The 27,346-nt window shown below is 39.0% G+C and overlaps 1 protein-coding gene across 1 annotated transcript; it reads left to right on the top strand.

The window, feature by feature from the left end:
* Positions 1 to 1,285: 1,285 nt before the first annotated feature.
* LOC139719803 (uncharacterized) lies at positions 1,286 to 27,346 on the top strand. Its single transcript, XM_071631189.1, has 2 exons — positions 1,286 to 1,947; positions 27,103 to 27,346. The coding sequence occupies exons 1-2, from the start codon at positions 1,504 to 1,506 to the stop codon at positions 27,229 to 27,231; spliced, it is 573 nt and encodes a 190-aa protein (XP_071487290.1). The 5' UTR covers positions 1,286 to 1,503; the 3' UTR covers positions 27,232 to 27,346.

The raw sequence follows: 27,346 nt of genomic DNA, 5'->3' as shown, positions 1-27,346 counted from the left end.
GACCGCCGTACTTTTTGAAGTCTACTTCCAACGCGTTTTTGTTTTTTGTTTTTTTTTTTAATGTCGACTGTGCTGCCCATCAGAACAGTGACACTACAGTTATGGCACATTAAAGTTCTTTATGTATTACTACCACTACTCCTACTACTACTACTATTAATAATAATAATAGTAATAATGATAATAGTGATAATACTAATAGTAATAATGATAATGATAATAACAATATTAATCCTTATCTTTATCATCAGCACGGGAACTCCTTGAAAATCAGATACGTGCATGTAATCTGCATAATGCAAATTAAGCGTTTTATATGGTCTATGGAATACTGTCGTGTGAGTTATAAGGTATATTGTGTACTGCATATGGTATGCATGATGTTCTATTATGATAAATCTGTATGATTATCCGTATGTTGTGTTGCATGATTCAGTCGCACTCGAAATTAGTATGGTATCTAATAATGGTTTGAATCGCTCGAAAAAACACGTACAGGTCCGTGTTGCCAAGTTTGTAGCTGTCTTTTTATAAATTCCTCTCTCCACTTAATACTTACGCCCCATATCGTCTGAGATTGTGATACCTCCATTTCCCTAAAATAAAAAAGAAACACACACACACACACACACAAACACACACACGCACTGTACAACTGTACATGCCTACATGTCGAATTTGGTTTACATTACTATTACTACATGATATCCTGTCTTCATCATTTTATTGTAACTTTTTGTTGCGTTAGATTAAAGAAAAACAAATACTATGTCAAAATGTCACAAGTTTGATGTGTTCATAGCCTTATCCGTGATGACGGTCACAGGAACATAGTAATTCATATTTTCATTGCATAGTATTCATTTGAACATCGGTCTGTAGGCCTACCCGACCCCTCACGCACGGGAAGGACTGTACCCCCGGCGAATGGGTGTGGTTTCGGGGTGCACCCTCTGGTATTGCGGATAGTCTAACGTTTCAAGACGCAGATATATACAAATCTGCCAATCTTTGGAAATCAATTTATCTACAAATAGCTACAACTCTAGATCGCAGTAAATGCTTTTATGAATTAGTTAACTGTTGACTTTGGTAAAATGTAATCTTGTGATTAAGGAGTTTTCAGGGAAAAGTTTGCTTGCAACCTCTGCATACCGTGTGAAGTAAAGACTAAACTATAATGACAGTTGTCTGCTTGCGGAGTGCGACCTTTGATACCACTTGCCAAACTGTACGAGAATAAATAAGTGTGCGGAAATCATCAGGCACGGAGATCACACTCGGCGAGTCAGAGATAAAGCGGGGCGGGCGACCAAAGTAGATGGCTATTACTTCATGTATAATTAATTGTGCAGAGATATTGCCTGCATAATAATCATCGGCAGCGAATGCGAAGGCTAAGCAAGCATCAGCTTTCGCACTGCTTGTGGCTCGGGTCAGGTCGTATGTTGATGAACATTGCACTCACGACGGTGATCGCAACGGCCGATCTGCAGCGTCGAAATGTTCTATCTCAGCGGCAGTCGTTCCTTGTCGTCCGAAGGGGAAACACCATCCGAAAACGGTAGCTCCTCACACGCACCTCCGAGACCTAGCGGCGCAATGTCTCAGTACGGAAATACAGCTCCTGCCTTGGAGGACCTGGAAAATACCCTGGAACAATCCGGTTTGTTGCTCACCAAGAAAAATGTCGCCAGAGATGAGAATTTTATCATCGAAGTGCAAGAAGTGTGCAACGTGGGTTATCTACCCCTGCACTCGTTGCTAGCGTTACCCGTTTGCTGGGCGGCGGCCAGGATTTTACCGGCACCCAATCGCCCGCGAAATATGGAATTATTCAGTGAGGATGATAGCTTGGATATCGCTCTCGTTCTCGCTTTTCCCAAGGCTGCTCAGAATATGCGAACTCCCGCAATCATCGACGTCCATCGATGCAGCAGAATGACGGTAAGTAAACAATAATGTGTATTTACACTTATGTTGTCTGTATTTGCCGGTTCTGCCATGTTTGTGTTGATTAGCATAATGGATGCTGCTGAGCTGTGCATGCAGCGCGAGCCAGTTTGCGATGATGATGGTAATACAACTTGAGGATTAAATTGCAGCCATCAAATCTCCACACGGTCGTCACGCCTGTAGACCCAGCTACAGAGTAACAGCATACTTACCCAGGGCAGCTATCAACCTAACTGTAAACTGTTACCCACGACACTTTGGTGTGTAAACTGTGGAGCAGGGTGTTGTTGAATGAATCTGTAAACAATACTTAATCGCTTGAGAGATTTGCCCTGCAACAGTCGGCTTCCTTATTTCCATAATAAAACAATTTGTGGTCAGCTGTGATGTAACACTATCCTATACTACACAACCGAAGTGGACAAGCTAATTCAATTCACGTTCAAGGCCCATAAAGCAATACAATATCAAGGAGTTGAATGTAGATGTTCACTTCAAAGCCATCCAATAATACTTCCGTGAGAGTCTGCTGTGAAATATTCTCCTTCTAATGTGTTTCCTCATGCCTCAAGCTCACACATTCTCTCCAAAGACGAATAGTGATATAACTTTCAACAAGCTTCATGAGAGCTTGAATGCAAAAAATTGATACATCCAGTTTCATCAGCTTGACATTGATATTGAAGCTGCTGAGTGCTGACAAACAAAGAAAATAGTTACAAACATATATTCAATTTAATGTCTTTAGAAATATTTCTTGTGATGTAACAAATGCATTATCATCAACAAGAGTTATTTTTCCTTAGATTTTGATGATAACCTTTTAAAAAAAAATGACATTTATCTGGGTTTTTTTTTTTGCATCCAAACTCTTCAGTTGCAAGTGATGCTTTACATGTAAGCTCAGTTAGTAACTTTGCACATAGTAACTTATATTTTGTTTTGATACATTTACCTGTTGACAGATGCAAATTTTCCTACCCATGAAATTTAAAAAAAAAAAACCTGCAAAATTATAAGAAAAGTGGTATTTAATATGACACATGTATTAACCTAGTTAATCAATATACATGTATTTGAAATAATTCTGTTTGTGGAAATAAAACCATAAATCTACATACATCTGCATCAAAAAATAGTTGAGCCTAGGATTCTTAATCTAGATTGACTCCACTGGTCCTGACTTGCTTCAATCACAATGTTCATTTAGCATTTCATATCTCAAAAGTTCTTGTGATTATCATTATTATTTTTTTGATGAGTTTTCTTCTTTTTTTTTTGGTTGCTTTTAGGAGTGTTTTTATCCTGGTACTGCACTTCAAACTTAATGAATGAATATATACAGTCATTGAGCTAAATGACCTATTTTTGAAACTACTTCCCACTGATAATGCACAAGCAAATGATGTGTTTTGTTTGTTATAAGTGTGGGAGAAGACATTGCTTACAAGATCACAAAGAAAGCAAGCTTGGAGCGATATTTTTCAGAAGTTAGTAATCAATAGCTGAGTTTTGTTCTAATCAGCAAGGATGTGAGAGTTCAGAGTTTGATCTGACTGTAGACTTTTCTACTTACCCAGAACCCACTTTTCAGACTTTCTTGCAGTTCAAATACATCGAAAAGACTTTTTTTTTCATAAGTGTCAGATTTTACAGACTTTTTCAGCAAGTACTCTCACACCCTTGAATCAGGCATACTGTAATATACTATTTTACTTAAAATACTTATATTATAGTGCTAGTTCTATCTTTTATTATGGTTTCAGTCAAGCAATCATGTAGGCCTACATTTATTTCATATTTCCTCTTTGATCAAGCTCTTGGGTGCAGTTGAATTAGTTTTCAGTTAATTTTTGAAATCCTGATTACTAGTATACTCTTGGACTTCTTAGAAAAATGAAACATGACAATAACGCTCTATAAGGTAGTTTGGAAGTACTTATCAAAGTTCAAGTATGAGATAACAAATTTGTATTTCATGCCAGTCTAAAGTTCATTTTAAATCAACATTTCGGTGACTGAGATGTTGCTGAAATTCTGATAGACCCATTCCCTGATTGCACTACACTGTCTGCAAGCAATTAAAACTAATATTAAGCAATGTCTGATAAGTGATAAACCACTCATTGGAAGATTGCCCATGAAAGGGTGCCATAGCAACAGTGGGTGTATTGTGCACTCAATATCATGTGCTGCATTTCAATCATGCTAAGTGGTTGACAGTCACTACATGCTTTATTGTGCTTTGAGACTTAACACATGTATGTATAATTTAACAGAGTGAGGAAGTGTGTATTAACTGTAATGTCTTTTTGTTGTTTATCAAATGTGCATTAAAGAGTTTTTACAGGGTTGTACATGTTTGTGACACTGTTCAGTAACTGCAAGATTCAACTATTGTAACCATTCATACCACTATAGGAAATAGAGTGAAATCTCCTTGGAATTGTTCTTTTCAGATAAGACTTGATATTGCCCTATACAAAGTGATAAAATATAAGAACAAAAATGTCAAGGATCTTTCTCTGTTTCTGTTGTATTTTTTTTTTTGTCACAAAACCACAGTGCAGCTTGAGATACTGAGATTTGTCGTGTAATGATATCCCAATATAAATTGATACCAAAGATAAAACTTTATAGAATTAGCAGAGGAGTATTTTTTTAATGCTGGTCTCCATCTCTTGCATAATTTAAAAACTAAACTTTAATATTCTTGTGATGTTATGCATTAAGCATCATATAAATTGTCAATGTCTGGGCCCCATTTATAGGATTTTGTGTCATTACCATAGAAGGTAATTTATAGTAGAGGGTTTTTTTTCAGTCTGAGATTATTATTATTATTATTATTTTTGTTTTTTTGTTAAGGACAAAGTAATGACACATTTTCATCATACCTGCAGGAGTATTGGAAGGTTTTTTTTTTATTGGGGGGGTTGTTGTTGTTGAAAATTTAACAGCTTAATTCTTTACTTTGTTGCAATTGTAAAAGTCTTGTTTAGGGTTATCAGGTACTTTGTAATTTATGGAATCAAACATTCAAACAGTACTGATAAGGTCTTCTTGAAATAGACCAGTATTTCCTGCATTATAAGGGAGCATTAAGAGGGAAGATAGGCCTACCAACTGTTACTGAAAATAGTTGAATTCCTTGTCTGTGCAGGGCCTTTGAAGTTATTGTACCCTCAAATGCTGTTCATCTGGAAGGGTTTTGCCTGCATCTCTTGAATAGCTGACATATTTCTGTATTGTTGGCTGGTCAATTAAGCTCACTTGTGCAACCTCTGAAGAAGCTACGTGCAAGCCAGCTAGCAAACCTTCCCATTGTTCCCTATTCGAGCCAGTTGTGTTGGAAGTGGGTATTGAGTAGAATCAGACGGCACTTTGTTCAGTGATGGAGACCCTACTGAGAGAATTGGCTAAGTCTGGTCCATACCAAGCCTAATCCTTGCATTCTCGTACAGTCCTTTTTACATGCACTCTGAAATATTTGCACTGAGGAGGAAAGGAATCTGCCCCATTTGACATGTTGGTTTCACTGAAAAGAACTTTATTTTCTTTAAACAGGTGCTCCAATGAGCTCTTAGTTCATGCATGTTCAAATGTTTTTAGTTAATTTATCATGATGTGCAGTACAATTGGGAGTTGCCATATTTTTGAGGACTTAGTAACATGGAAATTTCTGTGGTAGGATAACCCTAGAACTTGAGGGATTATAAAGTTCATTGCTGTGTTAAAAAGATATGTTAGGGTCTATTGTAAAACACATAGTAATCATGTGCAATGCAATGTATGTGTACCATCTTGGTATGACAGGGCATGGACACAGATAAGCATGAGTTTAAAAAAATTTTATTACACCCACCTCTATTCCTGTGTATGCACGATATGATTTAGGCAGCAGAACATATTAAGTGTCATACGTATGAAGCTGTCATTTCATGGTTAGTTCTATTCAACATCACAAGTGTGTAACATTTTATGCATTATACACATGAAGGCCTACACATGGAATTGTAGAAATCAGGCATGAATTGGATGCAAAGCAGTGTAAATCTTTCTTTTCAGGATTATGTCAACTCTGCTTTTCAATCAAGGTCAAGAGGCAGGGGCAGTTTTGGGGAAAGAGGTTTCCTACCCCCTCACACTAAGAAATAAGGAAACTACGTGTAGAAAGAGCTACTGGCAATATAAATGTCTGATTCCTTGTCAGAAGAGATGTAAATCATACAATGCAAAGGTTTACTCCCTATAGCACCATGCGATATTCCTGCACGTAAGGCTCATGCAGGTATAAACGTGGAGAAAAGGTCACTTTCAAGGTCACCATGAGACTTACCTTTTTTCCATGCAATGTTTTTCACTGAATATTTTGTCGACATCCCACTCCACTTGCAGATCGTTGTGTTTATATTCCTTGGCATGATGAGTTATATCAGGGAGGTGGGAAGACTCACCTCCCTGGTCATATTGTAACTTGGCATATAAATGTGAGGGAAATTCATGACCTGTATACTGTAACTTTATTTTATATCAGCATTCCACTGTCAGCTCCTTTAGTCCATTGGGCTTTATGGCTATATTTGATATCAGTAGGATTTTAGGTTGATGGTGTTTAGAGGGTTAAATTCTGATATGTAGCCAGCTAACATTACTGCTATATTGAACTACTGTTTAGTGACATGATAGGTATCTAATCTATGATTTTATTATGATTGTGTGTATGTGTGTGTGTGTGTGCAGTGGCGGATCCAGAGGGGGGCGCACCGGGTGCACACCCCCTCTTTATTTTTTGTATCAAGAAATAAAAAGAAAAAATGGGAAGGGGCGCGTGCGCCCCCACCCCCCCCCCCCCCCCCCCCCCGCCCTTTAAAGGACAAGTTCACCTTCATAAACATAAGGATTGAGAGAATGTAGCAATATTAGTAGAACACATCATTGAAAGTTTGAGGAAAATCGGACAATCCGTTCAAAAGTTATGAATTTTTGAAGTTTTTGTGCAGTAACCGCTGGATGAGAAGACTACTGCAGTGTGTGAAAAACTTAGATGTCACATGCGTACAACAATATAAGGAAAATATAAAGAGAATTTCACAAAATTTCATCTTATGAAAAAAGTACACATTCCCTCGACTCGTTACCGACAAATGTTATGGGTAATATTATTCCCCCTGCCTTTAGAAAGAGGCAAGTCAAGTGCTCTTTTATTACGCGAAAAAAGTGAAAATATGTTGAATTTTCTTTATATTTTCTTTATACTGTTGTACGCATATGACTCACAAGCTGTAGTAGTCTCCTCATCCATCGGTTCCAAAACAAAAATTTTAAAAATTCATAACTTTTGCATGGATTGTCCAATTTTCCTCAAACTTTCACTGATGTGTTCTACTAATATTGTTGCATTCTCTCAATCCTTATGTTTATGAAGGTGAACTTGTCCTTTAATTTTTGTTAAGGCACCTCCCCTTTATGGATTTCCTGGATCTGCCCCTGGTGTGTGTGTGTGTGTGTGTACATAATGTACATAATGTACATGACTGTAGGCCTACATGATAATTAAAACCTTCATGAGATTGAGATCAAGAACTTTCTGTGGTTATGAATTGAATCTCAAACATTCCCAGCTCCTCGGTGGTTAGCTCTAGCTCGGAGAGAAATCGGTCAAGATCTTGTGTGCTTTCCATGCTTACAAAGCAGATCTGTCTGTTGAGTAATGGCTGTAATGGGATATTCAAGTGTTGACAAAGTGAACTGTAGAGGTAGCAGGGAAAAATAGGGATGCATCTATGCAAGGCAGATGCACCAAAAAGACAGAGAACATGGAGGAGGAAAGAATGTGGGCCCCTACAATGAAAAAAAAAAGTATATTCATCCTTTCTTTTATCAAGTCACTGCTGATTTGTATTCATACTACCTGAAAAAGAAATTGTTGCCGATTATCCCAAGTAGTTGTTGATATGAAAGAACAATGGGCCAGGGGGGCATTTCATGAAGCATTTTGTGCGACAAAGTTGTCAGACAAATTTGCTCTCAGCCAATCAGATGCAAAGATTTCAGTAGCTTGTACCAGCTTGTCAGAAAAATATCTGACCAAAACGCTTCATGAAATGCCCCCCAGGAGGTAGATTCTCCCCCGTAAGTTGAAATGAAGCAGTTTATTTCATGATTGAAGTATGGTTTGAGCGTGAACTTCCTCCATCATGTCTTCATGTGTCGCTTGTCTGCACCGTTTTTAATAGCATGTCAGTTTAGCTATTCTTTGCGAGCTAGTAGTATGGCACATCACAAGTTGTGGGAGGTAATGGAGGTCACATCAGGTCACAGACAGGAATACGACGCAGCTGGAGCCAACGGCCATTAGCAAAGCCGTCTGTGACTGAAATGGATGCAAACCTGGGGAAACATATTGTACGAATGTGAAGCATAAAACTGCTATTATCTGCAGAGTTAATTCCAAGGAGCATGCGTGCAAGGAAGTTCCGTGCCATTGTCAGCTTTGCTGTGGATTGTGATGCAAAATAAAGTCTAAACAGTCAGCATCCACTTTGTTGTTTTTGATGATGAAATTGTACTGTATGGCCACTATCCTGTTTTCTCTAGCTATATGAGCTCTTTCGCACCTGCCCTTTAGATTCAAGTAACGATTATCACAGCTCCCCATTTTTGGAGCCTGCACAAGGCAACTGCACTTTTATATGATGAGTTCGAATTGATTTGTTATACTTCTCTGGAATGCCGCATGATTGTAAACACTCCAGTATTGACGTTCTTGAGTTGTAGTCAATCCAGTGCTGTCTGTTCGGTACCTCAGTATCTAGGCTATTGTATAAACAGAGTGATACGTTTGTGCATGCTTCTGTGCTTTTGACAACCGACACTCACCGGCAGCATTTTGCTCTGAGGTCAGTTTTTAAAAAGGCCTACATAAATTGAAATCAAAGTTACGCTAGCTGGCATTAAATCCTGATCATAGTTTCCATTGTATTGGTGTTCCAAGAGGTTAGTGGCTATATGTGGGGAATGGAGTTCCCTTTTTTCTGTTTTTCTTTTTTAACTGAGAACAGTCTAGAAGTTCTTCCTTGCTTGACATGGATTATGACTCACAAGAGATTCTTAAAGGACAAGTTCACCTTCATAAACATAAGGATTGGGAAAATGCAACAATATTAGTAGAACACATCAGTGAAAGTTTGAGGAAAATTGGACAATCGATGCAAAAGTTATGAATTTTTTAAATTTTTGTGTTGGAACCGCTGGGTGAGGAGACTACTACAGCTTGTGAGTCATATGCGTACAACAGTATAAAGTAAATGTAAAAGAAATTTCAACATATTTTCACTTTTTTCACACAATAAAAGAGCACTTGACTTGCCTCTTTCTAAAGGCAGGGGGAATAATATTACCCATAACATTTGTCGGTAACGAGTCAGGAGAATGTGTCCTTTTTTCAAAAGATGGAATTTTGTGAAATTCTCTTTATATTTTCCTTATATTGTTGTACGCATGTGACATCTAAGTTATTCATACACTGCAGTAGTCTTCTCATCCAGCGGGTACTGCACAAAAACTTCAAAAATTCATAACTTTTGAACAGATTGTCTGATTTTCCTCAAACTTTCAATGATGTGTTCTACTAATATTGCTACATTCTATCAATCCTTATGATAATGAAGGTGAACTTGTCCTTTAACTAGACATGCCACTATCCAGCCCAAATTACCTTAGATTGCAACTCCATACCTCTAATAAATGGAGTAACACCAGATGGGCAGAGAATGGTAGAAGTTTCTGACATTTCATAAGAAAACCATGGATTGCATGGAGAGGTGATTTTGTGATGGAGATAAATTGCCATGACCAAATTATAATGGTTTATACTGTGGATTCATTCAATACTGGCTGAAGTGTTGTTGTCGTTATTCATAGTTATTCAGTAAAATGCAATTTGTGTATTAAACAAAATTTGAGAAGTAGGAGTGCAAAAGTAAGCTTTTCTTAGATGGTTTGATCCACATTTCTTTGTGATTTACAATACACAGTGTAGACCTGGGCATTATGAAATGTATTTCTCCTATTTGCCCTTTTTGGGCAAGAGCTCCATAACAGGTGTCAATTCATAATTACTTACCAGTTGGGTAAGTGAATATATAGCTCCCTGTGCATTAATAAACTGAGCGTGTTTGACTGACAGGTGCATGACCCATATAATATCAGAATTACCATATGTCCACTCTATTTATTATGTTTTTTCCTGACTTGCAAATTTGCAACGCTGTGGAATTTGCTGGCTATGACATGCATTGACTCCCAGTGATTTCTCTAGAGGCCTGACTAGCCAACATCGTGAGGAGCCCAAAAAGCGAAAAGTGAGCGCATGATATGCAGCATTTCAAACAGCAGAGTTCAAGACGGTCGTGCCATTTCTCTCAGCTCCTTCTATATGGTGGCTTGACAGGATCAATAGATTCTAGGCAAGATGGACTGCATCTAAACACAGATCTGAGCGTTGCTAGCTGTGGCGTACTCTTGGGAGTTACAGTGGCTTTCATGAGTAGGAGCCATGTTACGGAGAATGCGTGTGTCGTGTAGCAGGTGCATTTCACTGTAGAATTGGGAATGATATGCTTGCTTTGCATGCTCATAGCATAGTGCACAACCATATGCTCGAGTCCCAGCAAGAAGGGCACTGTTGCCATATAGACAGACAGAGTGTGGCAAGAAAGACATTTATGCAGTAACTGAGGAATGCATCTTGTTTCAAGATTAGGCTAGTGGATTCATACAAAATGTTTTTGTTCAGTAGGATCTATTTGACTTTCAGTGCTTTCACAAGAATAAAATGGCTGTCACCCCCAGAGAGAGACTTATTATGGTGACCAATCCTTCTCTTCCACTGCCCCCACCCTTTGGAATAAACTCCCTCTTTATATCCAGAATGCCTCATCTATTGAATCATTTAAAATTCTTCTTAAAACTCACCTTTTTAATCAGTTGTAACTTTTTTTTGAGGTGCACACAGTCAGTAATTGTATCACTGTATCACATGTATTTCTTTTTTTTTTGTCATTACTGTTATTTTGATATGGCATTGTTTTTATGCTATTGTGTTTCAAGTTTTCATGTATTAATAGCACCAGTGCGCTTAGAAACACCCATATAAAGAGCAATATAAATGCAATTGTTATTATTATTATTATTATTATTATTATTATTACTACTACTACTACTACTACTACTACTACTACTACTACTACTACTACTATTGTTATTATTTAACACCAAGATTAGGAATCTGAAGATGAAAACACCCACCTATCTCCTAAGTTTCCATGCCTATGATATTTTTTCTCAATGGAAGTAATTCAGATGTTCTAGTATACCCAAGAGATTATCAGACCCCGTTTACAGTGCGGGGCTGGGCCGAGCCGTGGCCGAGCCCAGCCTCAATTGCGAGGCCGAGCCCCGCAATTTTGTCCGTTTACACTGCCGGGCTCGGCCGCGCTTTTAATTCAAACCTTTCAATATTTTGTCGTAGTGGTGCTCTGCTTGTAAACAAACACAATTTGGTATAGTCTGGTTTTCAGACCCTGTGCCAACTGGATTCCATGGCGACGAAGTCGCTGTTCAGGCAAAGGCCTTTGGCGAAGGAAAAATCCTTTGCAGGACAAAACCACCTTAAACTATACTAGTTTTCGACATTGAGGGGGTTAATATCCTGAATAACGGGCAGAGAGTTTGGAAGCCAGACTACAATTGGCCGCGCATTTGGCCCAGTTTGCGTTTACACTGAGAAAAGGCTGGGCTTGGCCACGGCCGAGCCGCGGCCGAGACCACCTCCAGAGTGTGGCCAAATGCGCGGCCAATTTGGGCCCCACATTTGGCCTTTTGCGCATTTACACTGAAATGAAGGCGGGCTCGGCCGCGGCCTCGCCTCGCACTGTAAACGGGGTCTTAGTCAGCATATCATGTAACTATTTGATGTGTCTCTATATCACACCCACAAAACAAGAGGAATTTAAAAACTGACATCATGAATCGAGTTCCAAAAGAATAAACTTGGGCATGCTGATAAAGCATCCTTAAGAATACTTCCTCAGGGAGTACATTTACCAAAAGTAAATAGACCTTCAGGACTTTGGACTTGACAGAATGAGATGCCTTTTCTAAAAACAGATTATGGCATACTTTGGATGGATAGCTGGATGTTAGTGCACTATTAGAAGGTAGCTCTTTTTCAAATGCCAATTGTAGGCAATGAGTGCTTAGTCAGTATGGCAATGAAGCAGAAGGCATTTGATGCACCACATGGTACCCCAGGGTAACGCATTGCATGGCACCATCTCGTATTCAGAAGATGTATATTTATACACTGCCATCACGGAGATCAGAATTTTAGCAGTCAGCGATATATAATGATCCCAATGCCAGTTTAGCCCTATGTGATATGAAGTTTTAGACCATATTTACAATAATGATAGAGATGGTGCTTTTTTATAACTTTTTTGAAACATGCTACATTGTACTGTAATTTTAGACAGTAAACTAAATTAGAATGAGATCATTTAAATCCCCAAAGTTGTCCCATTAGAGCGTCTGGACTGGTAATGCATAGTGCTGTGCAGCTGTCTGTACAACGTGGCACTGAGATCACTCATGTAGTGTGTGTGATGATGTAATGATGCTGCTTCAATGATGAGCTTACTATTGCAAAAAAAAAAAAAATTCTTCCATTAGAGCACCAGATAATACTTCCACTCATCTTTTGGTAACATTTTGGTTTGATCTATGTCAACAATGCATTTGGAAGAAACACATATATATTCTTTTAAAAACATTTACACAAGAGATATTTTTGCCACTTGCCCGAATTGGCAGGGGGCTCTTTCTTACAACAGCATTGTGAGATCTGCTTCGTAAGTTCTTTTATAAATGACTGATGTAGACGAATGATGATGCTTTCAAACCTCACACAATCGGAATGCAAATCTTGCCATAATGAGAGTGCTGTACAATGCCCACATTCAAGCACTGTCTATATAATGTATCTGCACAGTCCCAAGCCTGCTCAGAGTATGTGATATATAATAGAACATGAGAAGAGGAATACGTGTCTCTTTTATGCTGCAGTTTGCCCCTCGCGTAAAAAAACATAGCACATAATCCTGACTTGTCACACGTGCACACACACACCCTCCTCCTCTCCAGTACTCCCCCGTCCCTTACCCATCCCTTATCCATGTTGTTACTGTCCTTGCCCCCCCCCCCCCTTCAAAAAATAAAATGTTCGAGAAACCGAAAAAAAAAATCAACTACAACCCGGCGGTAATGATGTTGCCGTCGCCACTGCAGCTTCTGCGTTAACCCACCTCAGTGTGCCATGACTAATCGATACGATTGTGAGATCTCAGTTACAGACGCGCACATTCCAGCTGGATAGCCTGCTGTCAAGGCTGATCCACTTGAACTGTGAATCTTCATGAAGGAATGTGTCATATTATTTTATTCTCTGATGCACAGAGTTCAGAGCACAACAGGGCCTCAGTGTTGGCATGCTGGTACTTTCCTTTGTGGGAGGAAAATATCAGGCACAATCCCAACTTTTCATTTTTGAGCACGAGCTCTTACTCCGAGTATATCCAGTGCACAGTCTGAATTTCATATTGGTAAACATTTGTGGCGTGCTGACATTTTGTCCAGTGTATGTGCAGGTGTCTCTTTACGTACTGGGATAACATTTTGGTAAACTATGTGCAAACTTTGCAGGCAAAAGAAAGCAGCACAGAGGTTGTGTGATGATCTGTTGATTGATTGGCAACGTTGGCTCCCTTTCAGCTGAAGGCTTGTGACATTTTGAAATAATGGATTCTATTGTAATTGCTAATGGCATTATTTTAAAAAACGTTGTTATGCTGATTCTCAACAATTACTATTTACTAATGATTCTTGAAACATTAGAAAGACAGCTAGTGATATAAAATTTTGCCCGCATTGTTAAAAAAGAAAATATTGGGCTCTATAAAACCAGACATTTTTGTAAATTGGAGCCGACGGCCTTTTTCGCAGCATGAAAATTTTGCAAATTGCCACTGGCATTCAATGTCAGTAGTGTAGACAAGAACTTTCGTGTGCATTCAATTTTTTTTGTGTGAATCTTAGCTTCTCGCAGAATGTGCAAAAGTTTTATGCATGCGAAAATTTCTTGTTTTAAAGTAAGTACTAAATGGACATTGTATGTTTAACTAGCATATGTCACAAAAATTGATGTGCATGCCTGTAATTCCACATACATTTGACAAAAGTACCCCACAGAATTTCCCAGTTTGTAGCAGTAAGAAATCTTGTAATATATTCATTTTAAATCATTACCAGTATTTTCCTTTGCATGAATGCTTGCAGCTTCTTATAATCACAATGAGAACATGTTATGATGATCTTTATATTGAGGTATCAGTCTATCCTTGCATGATCACGAAGGGAATAATGCTGAGATATATTTTGCATGATCAAGTTTTCATTCAATGCCACAAGCTTTGCAAGTGTACATAGCCAACTATTTTGCTGTTGTATGAAACACTAAATACACTAATTGTATTCTACAATATTCATTGCAATTGACCATGTGGTAACATACACTCAGCGTGAAAGCAGTTACAGCTGTGTCCAATGGTATAATTATGACATTTAAATAAAAACTGTTTGACCTGTCTGTTTTGAAGTATAATTCAGTGATACTGCCATGCAGTCAGTGTCTCAGAACAACACGATGATAAGGTTGGGAGTGTGAAAGCCCGGCCCAGTTTTGACAGGAATGCTAAAATTATGATCCAGTCTTGGAGGAGGCTAGGCTATGGGTGGGGTTTCTGATGGAAAAGGGGAAGGATGATGCTCGTCTCAGAGGTAGGATTTAGAGCATGCATAATTCAATTCCGTGGCCCTGTCTTTACAGGTGGTAAATCCCAGTACTGTACTCAGAAAGGAAATTGATATATTTATGTATGTACATGATACAAAGCACATAGATGTAGAAGGCAAACTGTGTGAAGATTGTGAGATTGTATTCAAAATCTTATTTTTGCTTTTACTATGTGTTCACACTGGAGGAAAAAAAAAATTTTGGCGTAATAATGGTAAGAGGATAGGAGGAGGGGTTGAAGGGGAATGTTCACATCTGCTCAAAAGTTGAGAATTCTGGATCCACATCACTGGGAAGTGCAAGCCGAAGGATAAATGCTCCAGTGTGAATATCACAGAAGACAGAAGTCGGACAGTTTATTTACGTTCAGTCAGAGAAAATTCACAGAAATTGGCCCATGAATAAGCACTCAAATGCCTGTGTTCTTGAATTTCTCTTGTAGTATAGAGGCACAGGAAAGATTTTTAAAAAAAGGTACCCAAAAGATAACTTATTTTCTTTCTGCATTTTGTGTAAAAAGACCTGAATGCAGATTTATGTTGTGAATGTAATAAACATAATTATAAAGCAACCTTGAAGAAGAAGAAAATAACTGAGTAGAATGCAGACTGTACTTATAAAATGATCGATAATAGAATCTCTCTCTTTCTCTTTCTCTCTCTATATAATATGTGTGTGCGTTTTTATTTATGTAACTTGTGTGATATTTATGTGCAAATTTTGTACTGTCGGTGAAGTATCACCAAATATACCACCATATGTAGTAAAGGGCCATAATGATTAAATTGACTTTTTTATTTTTAAAAAAGGGAGAAAATAGATGGTATATTGCATGAAGTATGTGGGCCAGGCATTCTTGTCCTCCTAATGTGAGCATCACAGTGTGACGAAAGAAAAAAAAAAGAATAATGTGAAAAATTCACACGGTGAGAATGTGGTGATCAAAAGTGGATCAGTTTTGCCCAAGCAGAAAATTATGATGACACCCTGACTATCTGGGGAGAAAGGGGCACCCCATAATGAAATTTGAGAAGCGACAACAGCTGAGCCATCCAGCCAGTAGGCTGCGTTCACATTCTTTTTGTCTTCTAGCAAGTATGACTATGAGAGTATAATATAGAGCCTTCAGGTACAAGTGGTAGTTTTACTCCATTCCTCTTTCAATCACCAATCTTCAATGTACCAAATGCTTGTGTTATACAGAACAAAAGGGGAATCTATGACAAATATATTAGATACTAATATAATGTCAAGCTAATTTGTGAAGCCATTGAAAAAATGAATTAGGACATTCATGACTTTCATCATCTCAATTGATGTTAGTTCAGTGTATGTTGTTGAGTAGATGAATTATATCATCCAAATGAAATATTTTTTGTGTCTCATTCAAGACATCATCATCATTGTTGTCACCCTGGTAGGCATGGAACAGCTGTTCAAATTAGCTTTATTGTTACATATTTTTCTTCATTTTTTTTTAATTGGTGTTTTATATTAAAAATGGCTAGCAAACACTCCTTTTGCAACCTGCACAAGGAAATCCTCTTCTATATCACAGATTTTGGGGGTAGGCGGTGTTTGTCTTCGAGGTGGTGTTGAGATGAGATGACAGGGCCGCAGCTTGAGCGCGCCTTTTCTCTGACGGCATCCATCAGAGTGGTGTAATATTGTTTGACTTTTCATGCTTGAATGGCCCGGCAAGCTCAGCTGCGCTCCCCAAGATGTCTCGTCGCTTTTTTTTTTCCTTCCCCAGCGTGTCTCTCTCCTCTGACTGCTTTGCATTGATGAAAAGAAGAAGAAGAAAACAAGAAGAAACAGAATGACGGCAATCCTGACACAAGAATAATTGTGCCTCCCTCCTGCAACGAAGATGGAAAGCACTGATAATCATACTCCCCATTTCGGATGATGGATGGTGTAGTGTCATTTTTACAGTCTCTTTTTGAGGATGAAGGTCACAATTTAGTATCAGCATTCCCTAGTCAAGTCTATGATGAATTCAGCGAAGCTATACACATATGCAGGATAGTAGCTCTAATCATGGGGTGATACAATATGAATTGTGTGAAGTGTTTTTCTCTCTTCTACCACCCTGGTCTGATAGATGTAGGCCTACTGATTAGAGCCCTTTAAAACTATGTCCAATCGCTCTTCATCTTCCTTCTGATTTTCTATGGTCATGCCATTTGATGTTGTCTCATGAGAAATTTCAAAATATTGTACCAGCTTTCTACCCAAATAAATCATTTTCCTCCAGTATCCTATGATAATGTGTTTTAACATCTGTTCCTGAGCAACATCTACATTTATGTTTGGTAAAAAACAAAACAATATATATGGCCAAGAGATTTTGTCAAAAAATGTGTCACAGTCAAGCAAAGAAAAAGAAGAAGAAAAGGTGAATATTCACTTGATAATAAATAACTAATCATGACTGTTAATTTCATAGTTTCAAATCAGTCTATGACTAAGAAGGAAAATCAATTCAACGTCATTTTCTAGATGATTTAGAAAATATGAAACTACTTTAATAAGAGGAAAAACATAATTATGCTATCATAGTGATGTGTTCATGGAAGATCTTTTGATTCATCAGTTACTTTTGCTTTTGCTGAACTCCTAAAGCTTTTCACATATGTAGTTCCATGTCACTGATGTAATTTTGATCAAATAATGCCGTCCACAAATATCAATGAAAGTATTGATTCAAACAAACCATTATGAGATTTCAATACCTTACAGATTGCCAGTTTAGAGTACAAAACAACAAGAGAAAATAATACTGTGGACCAACTACCATTAATTGATCATGATAAAAACTGAATATTGATCATCCCATGTCCTGTAAATAGTGGCCCTGAGAAGTCATTATGAAGTGCGCAGCGACACAAACTACTTTTTTATTAGAATTGCGAAGACAACAAAACAACTGATGTGAAAACGTTTGAATTGCACTTTGATGCGATTGCTCCATTCCAGCAAGATGCCTGTGAACTCATCAAGGCACAGGAACCAAGTTGAATGAGAGCAAATTGTGCCAAATTGCATTGGCTCCGCTCTAAGGTCACATTTGTAGACCACCGTACACGAATGTTGCATTCTTTGATAAGGTGGTTGGCTGTGCATGGTTTGAGCAGGGAGGTGGGAGTGAAACTATATTTGAAACGATTTTGCTGAGCAACATTATACAATTGAATTTCACATGAAATGGCTGCCCTTTCGGTAGAAACAAGGATGATGTGTAAAACAATTGCAAAAATAAAATCTACTCCAAGTTGAATGAGTTGTGGTATAAAATCAAACAAATGGATGAGTGAAAGTTTGATTTAGATCGGACATCTTTGGGTTTTAATGGCTGGCCAATGAAATGGACATCTAGGACCTATTTGAATAACTTCACTTAGCATTTTGACCAGGAATTCATGGGCTGAAGTGGGACAGCAAATAAAACAGGATTCTAGGCCTGGGAGGACTCTGCCCTCCATCAAAACACTAAGCACATTCACACGCAAGAATGATTGGTTTATGGATTGCGATGCAGAAATTGATTTCACTCACCAGCAATTCAAACATTGATGAACCACTGTAATTTTTAAACTGTGCATACCTAATATCTTCCTTGCCCTTACTGGGCTTATTTTTGCAAGCTGAACCAAGTATTATAAAACAAACTAGAAAACAAACATAAGTTTTGCTACGGTATTAAAGAGATATCAAGGTGACACATTTCCGCGTTAGGATGTGAATGGCTTTAGCGATTTTGTGTGTGTGTGTGTGTATGTCCACAAACAAAACTCATCATTTCTTTAATCTTGTTGCAAGAATAGAGTTTTCAAAACCTTCATTTTCAGGTGTTTGTGAACAGGGCCTACTGTGATTGAATAGCAGAATGTATCTTCTTTGAGTTTTTTTTCCCTTTCTTCTTCTTCTTTTTTGAAAAACCAATGGTTTGGAATCTTGGATAGTGACAGACATGCATGTTCCTTCGGGGAATCCCCCACCGAAGCTCAAATTTCTTGCTCCTATGATTTAGAGCTAACCTATTTTTCTTTTTTTTTTTAACCCTAACTGAAGAGCTGTCTTTAGAATGATGCAAAGTTTTATAAATGCATTTTGAACTTCCCATATAGTAAGAATAACAGCATACTGTGAGAGAGATGTGGAAGAAATAAAAATACGTATTTCTGGATCATAAATCACCTGTCAAAGTTTGCTCCAGGGAGGTAAGGACTAGATTGTAGGCAACAAAAAACACATTTAAAGACACTTTTCCAGGTATGTTTAAGTGGTGCTTGTGGTGGTTTCCATATAAATGCTAATGCAAAAAGAGAAATCAGTGCTGTTTAGATCAGTCCATCATCACTGTGATATGCCAATTGCCAATACAGTTGACCCTCGATACCAACAAACTCTTTGGAGCCTGTGAAAAACACTTTGTTATATTTGTTATTATAGGTTTGTAAGAAAACATTGAACTACACTATTAAAGTAAAAATTACTTTGTCACATCTGTGTGTTTTGTATAGTGACAGTCCACTGTACCTTCTGGCCTTAGCCAATTCTTTCTTTCTTTCTTTCTTTGTGGGGGGGGGGGGGGGAGGGGAGGGGAATAGTACTATGTAAATGCAGAGGAGATAAAATGATATTGACGGTAGTCTCTAGAGTATGAAATTAAGACTCCAGTATGTGATGTGACTTAAAGAGAGCAATTTCCTCAACCATATTTTGCTACAGAATATATCCCCCAGGTTTGACAAGATGTTTCAGATTCTCAGTTTGTTTGTTTTTTCAGAACCAGTGGGTAGTGGCTCCACAGATGCAGATTCTATTGAGAGTATCCCAAGGCATGATGTTATAGACATGTTTGCATTGTCAGTCATTGGTACTTCACCCTTTAAATTTCTCATTTACTTCCCAAAGCGCCAGGAAGGCAAATCTATACATCAAATCATGGCATAAAGATTGCACCCCGTCAGCTGGAGCCGACGACATGGCTTTCCAAAATATGTTTCTCCCTTCCATCGTTGCAGCGGCGCTCTTTGCCAGAATTGATCAAGCGCATCTGTTTGCCGCCAGTGTCGCATGCTAATGGACAAAACGAGCTCCCAATGTGCAAATTTTGTCACATTATGCTTTGCCAGATTCGTGGGACAATGCAAGTGAAAATTGAGATGCATTGCTTAATTTGTGCCCGATTATACAAGTAGTATACCTCTGAATGCTGATGAATCCACAAAGAACGAAGTTACCACAATTCATCCTCTCTTTCTGTTTCTCCTCTCATTTCTCATTCTCTGTATTTTTTTCTCTCTCTCTCAGTGTTAGTCATCAGGACGCTTTGATTACCCCTATGTCCTTTTTGCACTTTCATTAGAAGCTCCTGTTCTATCATATTGACTTCACACCGGTGGATAGCCTTGAGATAGCCAACAGATAGTTATTAGAAAAGTCAGGGCAGGATAATTAAAGGACAAGTTCACCTTCACAAACATAAGGATTGAGAGAATGCAACAGTATTAGTAGAACACATCAGTGAAAGTTTGAGGAAAATTGGACAATCGATGCAAAAGTTATGAATTTTTAAAATTTTTGTGTTGGAACCGCTGGATGAGGAGACTACTACAGCTTGTGAGTCATATGCGTACAACAGTATAAAGAAAATGTAAAAGAAAATTCAACATATTTTCACTTTTCTCGCATAATAAAAGAGCACTTGACTTGCCTCTTTCTAAAAGGAGGGGGAATGATATTACCCATAACAATTGTCGGTAACGAGTCAGGGGAATGTGTACTTTTTTTCAAAAGATGGAATTTTGTGAAATTCTCTTTATATTTTCCTTATATTGTTGTACGCATGTGACATCTAAGTTATTCATACACTGCAGTAGTCTTCTCATCCAGCGGTTACTGCACAAAAACTTCAAAAATTCATAACTTTTGAACGGATTGTCTGATTTTCCTCAAACTTTCAATGATGTGTTCTACTAATATTGCTACATTCTCTCAATCCTTATGTTTATGAAGGTGAACTTGTCCTTTAAACAGAGGGGCAGTGTGTGCCAAAGTGAGAGAGAGAAAAACAGACAGACAAAGCCGCTTTATGGGTGTGATGACTTTTCCGGTTGCCATAGGGATTTTCACTTCAGTTACTGCATGGCCAATGGAGAATGGGTAGAGAGCTTTTTATACACCTAAGCAAAAGCTGAATACCTGTTGTTGTTTTTTTTAACCCTGTCAATGTATCAGAAGAATCAAAATATCAGACAAATATCAGAAATTTACAGTCAAGAAATTATTTGTGCATAAGAAAAGCTGCCCCACGCCCTTAAAAAATCTGTTTGTTCTACAGATGCAATAAACGATGTGATAGATATTGCTGGACATATCATTAATTGTTTATCGGTCTTTACGTTAAAGGACAAGTTCACCTTCATAAACATAAGGATTGAGAGAATGCAACAATAATAGTAGAACACATCAGTGAAAGTTTGACGAAAATTGGACAATCGATGCAAAAGTTATGAATTTTTAAAATTTTTGTGTTGGAACCGCTGGATGAGGAGACTACTACAGCTTGTGAGTCATATGCGTACAACAGTATAAAGAAAATGTAAAAGAAAATTCAACATATTTTCACTTTTCTCGCATAATAAAGGAGCTCTTGACTTGCCTCTTTCTAAAGGCAGGGGGAATAATATTACCCATAACATTTGTCGGTAATGAGTCAGGGGAATGTGTATTTTTTTCAAAAGATGGAATTTTGTGAAATTCTCTTTATATTTTCCTTATATTGTTGTACGCATGTGACATCTAAGTTATTCATACACTGCAGTAGTCTTCTCATCCAGCGGTTACTGCACAAAAACGTCAAAAATTCATAACTTTTGAACGGATTGTCTGATTTTCCTCAAACTTTCACTGATGTGTTCTACTAATATTGCTACATTCTCTCAATCCTTATGTTTATGAAGGTGAACTTGTCCTTTAAGTTTCATCTCAATTCATGTTGATTTGCATAGATTATGCTTACAGCATGGAGCTACTTAACCTGTTGAGGGCAGACTGATTTTGCTACAACGCGCATTTCCCACAGACACCTGCCCGAGTATACTCGGGACTCGTCCTCAATGGGGTAACAGTTGATTAGTAGCTCCATGCTCATAGAATGAAAAGTTTCCATGGTCTTGTTCTTGTTGTTTGTCCAGATTTTGTCTGGCAAGAAATGTATGAAATCATAATGTTCAACATTGCAAGGAGGCAAACGCCGTGCTTTTGAACTTTAGTTTACCTGTACATGTAGTTGTCTATCCTGAATGACAATGTACGTAAGCTGACAGTGACTATAAAATGAGTAAAAAAAGTAAATAAAAGGTGTGCACTTATAGATTGGATTAATATGTTGTGCATAGCTGCTACGGAAGTAATGAATACTTGTAATTGAACAACCATGGGCCTTTTGACTTAGACCCTTCTGAACTCTGCAATACATCTTGCAAAACTATGTCTGCCGATTCTTTAACTCCTTTACATGTATCGGTGTGTTTTGTGTGAGTGAATATGTGCTACTGTCGTACATTGTTGGGTCAGGTTAACAGCATTGGTTGATTTGACATGGATTGACCCATATATTTCCCTCCCACACAAATATATTACTGGTTCTCACTCCTTCTCTTCAAATTTCTTTGAGAAATAGAGAGCTGGGGACAAAAAAAAACAAAAACAAAATCTGAGAGTTTTGTAGATTAAAAACAAAAACAAAAACAAGGAAATAGATTACACCTGTCAGTTTCATTCATTGACGCCATCCTTTAAGATCAGCGAGGTTTTGACAAATTTATGAATCTTTGTATTAACAGCTACAAGCATTCCCCGGTCAGAGGTTAGCTCAATCTGATTGCCTTGTGTGCAAGAGCAGCTATCTGTTAAAAAGTTTGTCCTCAACTCGTATTAGATCTTTGCATCCTGGGTAGTGTTATGAAAAGTACAGGGGGGAATGTTGCACAACCAAATGAGCCAGAACTGAACAGGGCGTTCAGATGCAGAAAATTTATACTAGAACGGTACAGCTATATGATGAATTTATACGTCTGAACGCTGACTAACGAAACAACGTGTAACAAAACGACGGTCAGAGCATCGTTTCGATCTAGAACTAGATAACGAATCAGCATTCCATCATGTCCATTGTGCGTCTGAACGTATGGCGACCATAGAACGGTATAACTGGGCGGGGCTTGATGGAAGCGAGCACGAAAGGTGAGGTGACCTTGTACCTGTCACTCATCACCACAACAACATGCACAGTGAGAAACTGCACATCTATACAACGTTTTTCCGGAACGTGTAACAAAACGACGGTCAGAGCATCGTTTCGATCTAGAACTAGATAACGAATCAGCATTCCATCATGTCCATTGTGCGTCTGAACGTATGGCGACCATAGAACGGTATAACTGGGCGGGGCTTGATGGAAGCGAGCACGAAAGGTGAGGTGACCTTGTACCTGTCACTCATCACCACAACAACATGCACAGTGAGAAACTGCACATCTATACAACGTTTTTCCGGAATGGTCGAAATTAGTGTCTGAACGGTGTGTTGGCTATACGATGATTCTTCATACGTCGTTTCTTTATCGAGTTTTGGTATAAACGGGCTTGCGTCTGAACAGGGGGTTAGTTCCACCGTCCTCCTCTGCAATCGAAGAGACAAATAGGGTCTGTCATTGTTCATTACGCCAAGGATGAGTGGAAGCATTTATGAGGATGACTGAAACAGTAGTACATGTACATGAGGGAGAGTCAGGTATAGTGCTCAGTGATCCAGGGCTCCACGTATGGCTCGATATCACTGAGGCGTGACACATCATGCCCTCCCCTTCTTCTGCTCTTGCGATTTGGAGTATCATACTAAACGTTTTTAATGGTAAGCAGGGTTATATAGTGTTCTACAGCAGAGATGATGTGATATAAATAAATGACATCAACTACCCATATGCTGACTAAGCTTTAGTATACACCCACATGAAAGAATTAGGCTTTTTTCCCATCTGGTTTTGTTTTATATGGTTTCTTTATTTTCTTGTCCAAGGTTGGTGATGCAGAAGTGATTCCCCAAATGGATATATATTTTGATGAATATATCCAACAAGGAAAGGGTGTTGCAGTGGGATGTAATTAAGATGGTGTAGAAATGCATGATGCAATCAACTGAAAGTTATCATTACAGTGGCCTTCATGATCAGGCTTATTTTATTGAACATTTTAGAATGCTGAGTTCAGCTCATCTAGGCAACCTGCAAGTGTATGGTTCCCCCCCCCCCCACACACACACACACACAATGATGCACTAATACATTACAAACAGTAGGGGGCCCCCTTTCCGCTTACCTAGTGCTATGATCTAACATAATATTGTGCATTATACACTGGAACCCTGTGTGTATCCATTGTGAGACGCAGATATCCGATCCATCCCATTGTTCTGCAATGTTCATAAACCATATTCATCACAAAATGTGCCTTTTGTGTGTGTGCTGTCATGAAGCATGTACCCGCCTTTGTGTCAGATTCAGCCTGGAGCATTTTACATTAGCACTGCATGACCGCACTTACTTTGCTGGGATGATTAAAGTGTGTGCTCGATCTAATCTGAAAAGAGTACATTTGTTATGCACATTGGGACGCTCATGCTGAATCTTCATCTAGGCTAATGCAAGTGGCTGTCTGTCTTGTCCACAGGAAAAGTCCATCTGAATTCCTTTTCCAACGAAATGAGCTCAACCCGAGAAATAACTGGTCGTACGTGAGGTGTGAAGCATATAATGAGGGCCTGAATGGCCCCGGTGCAGTGTTTGGTTCTTTTGGACCGTTCTCCAGCAACCCTGGGAGTGTGGCACCCATTGTTCTCTGGGAGTCAAAAGTGCAAATCTGCACTGGATGGATGTTTTGGTTTGCTGCAAGTAGTTTGTTGGACTCACAAACTCCTCGAAACAACCCCCATCTTCCTTTTCACCCCCCCCCCCCCATTTTCTCCCACCTTCTCTATGCGACTTGTGCAAGACGGTGAGCGCACTGTGAACACAATTTAAGCCTCGACTGATGCTAGACCGGTGTGGAACACCGCTTTGCATCAGTAGAGGATTAAATACAATGACCAGTGTGAATGTGGTACTACTCATCCAGAGGATAGCATCTTTCACTGTTCACAGAAAAGGCCTGAGAATGTATCACCCCACAAAATCTTTAAACCCCCTGTACACTTCTTTCAGTATAACCCCCCTACCCTCCCCCCCCCCCCCCCACCTCATGACAATTGTTCTTCAAAAGTTTCATGGTGTGAAGGAAGAAAAGTATCCCATATCTACAGCTGACATTTTTGTCAGTTTTGTTGAAGGTGGAGGGGGAGGAGGGCAAGAAAGAATACAGACTCCAATGATCATGTCTGTCTGTTATGATCATGTAGAACTGCCGATAAGTTTCCCTGATTCTGCAGGAGTCTGTCTGAAAAAAGGAGATTGATTTCTTCCTGCCCCATCCAAAGCAAGTGAAACCCTCCCTAATTCAGAGGTCATTATTGCCTACTAAAGATGCGCGTTACACACAAGCATCTCCGAGATAGTTGCTCTTGCTAGGAGTACCTTGATTTTGTTGTGTGAGTGCTAAAATGGTAGCCCTGTTTGCATTATATTCCTTTAGGGCATTTTGTCAGAACAAGCTATCTCGAGGGCCACCAGTAGCCTCCTGCCCCCCCCCCCCCCAAAAAAAAAGATGAAAACATGAATCCATACCATGGAGTGAGCAACTATTACGTTAAGCTGTACTTGATGGATTTTTCATGAATTCAACTCGTTCTGCCATAGGGTATAGGATCAATGTCTGAGAAAGTAGATGATAAAGTCTCATTGGTAATGTTAGAGAAACTGATCCAAATGAAGTAAAAAGGGCAGTAGAAATGAAAAGATAGCAAATGGTTTGCGAAAAGGAAAATGTACGCCTCATCTTTCTCCAGCAAGTGCTATTGGCTGAGCTTCCCACCATTACAGCCATCATGATTACAATTGTACCCAGATTGTACCACAAGCAGAGCTGCACAAGTTCATTTAGCAGAGTGCACCATTTGAGCACATGATTTTCGGGGCCGCGTAGGCGTCTGCCTCGCGCAGTATTTTCATGTGAATTGTGAGGGTGATGGTGACCCGCTCAAACAGATGACACGATGGATGGGTTTGGATGTTACAGTGAGCACATGTACATGATAGTTACTGTTTTGCTTACATGACCCATAAATCACCTCTCCAAAAAAAAAGGGGGGGGGGAAGAAAAAATAAACAGGATATGCATGACATGACATTTTTATGTGTGTCCTCCATTGCCTTTTCAAGCATCCACACAGTTCTTGTTTACTGTGTGCATGCATGCATTGCAATACAAATCAAAATGACAGTGTCGGAAGTCACGATGAATACATTTTACCATTGATGCTAAGTGTCTGTCTTGACTTTTGTGACTTTGTGTGATTGTTTTTGTCCCTATTGTTACAAAGATGTCTATTTAATTTTGCCTTTTTTAATCAGCGTGGGATCATACCATTTTGTATAGATACAAATAATGTTAGATTATATAATTGAAGCAATATGTAAAGTGTTATATGTGAGTTTGCCATTCATAGCATTTTTATTGGAGGAGGGTAAGGCTAGAATGATTCTTACTCATTTCTTGTTGCCTTCTGTTCCCCATATGCATGAATCTTGTGTGACCTACCTCTGTCTAACCAATTTCCTGACAGTAAACTGCAGGTTACAAGGCTTGCTGTCTCATACAACTTTTTTACTATTACTGTAAGCCAAAAATTGATATATTTGTATTACTGGGGCAGTCATTGTGCAGAATGTTAGGAGGTGCTGTTGGAAAAAAAAAGAAAGAAGAAAATTCATGTTTGGCTAAGTCCTGATATATGTATCGAAGTGAAATACCAGTCAATCAGTGTTCGTCCTCACTGGAGTAACCCCATCCAATTCCATCAACTCCCCTGGCATACAAACAAGCCACCTGCGCATTATTGGACATGGCATTCACATCCGCACCATTTGATTCCCCCCCCCCCCTCGTACCATGTGGTGATTGTTGGATTTGGAATCCTACACTCTGACTAACTCCTCCCTTTCATTTCCGCCCGTCTTCCTTCCCCTTTTTTTTCACACCCCCCTTCTGGTCTCTTGTCTCCTTTTGCAGTTGCCACCCAAGAGTCCCAAGGGCCAGGCAGAAGATGCCCTCCTCGTCTTCTCTTGGTCATGTGATCAAGACCTCAGCATCACCATGGAGAAGAGCGGTCCGGACAAATACAAGCCCACCACACTGTAGGCAGAGGAGGAGGAGGAGGGAGGATGGAGAGGAGGAGGAGGCAGAGGAACCGGAAGAGCTGGAGGAGAAAGAAGAGAAGTAGAAGGGAGGAGGAGGAGGAGGGGGAAGAAGAGGA

This window comes from Diadema antillarum, unplaced genomic scaffold (assembly GCF_040938485.1).
Source record: "Diadema antillarum isolate AM-2024a unplaced genomic scaffold, OU_Dant_1.0 scf00000115, whole genome shotgun sequence".
Classification (NCBI taxonomy): domain Eukaryota; kingdom Metazoa; phylum Echinodermata; class Echinoidea; order Diadematoida; family Diadematidae; genus Diadema; species Diadema antillarum.
The sequence above is the reverse complement of the archived record's forward strand: the minus strand, read 5'-3'. Positions and strand labels throughout refer to the sequence as shown.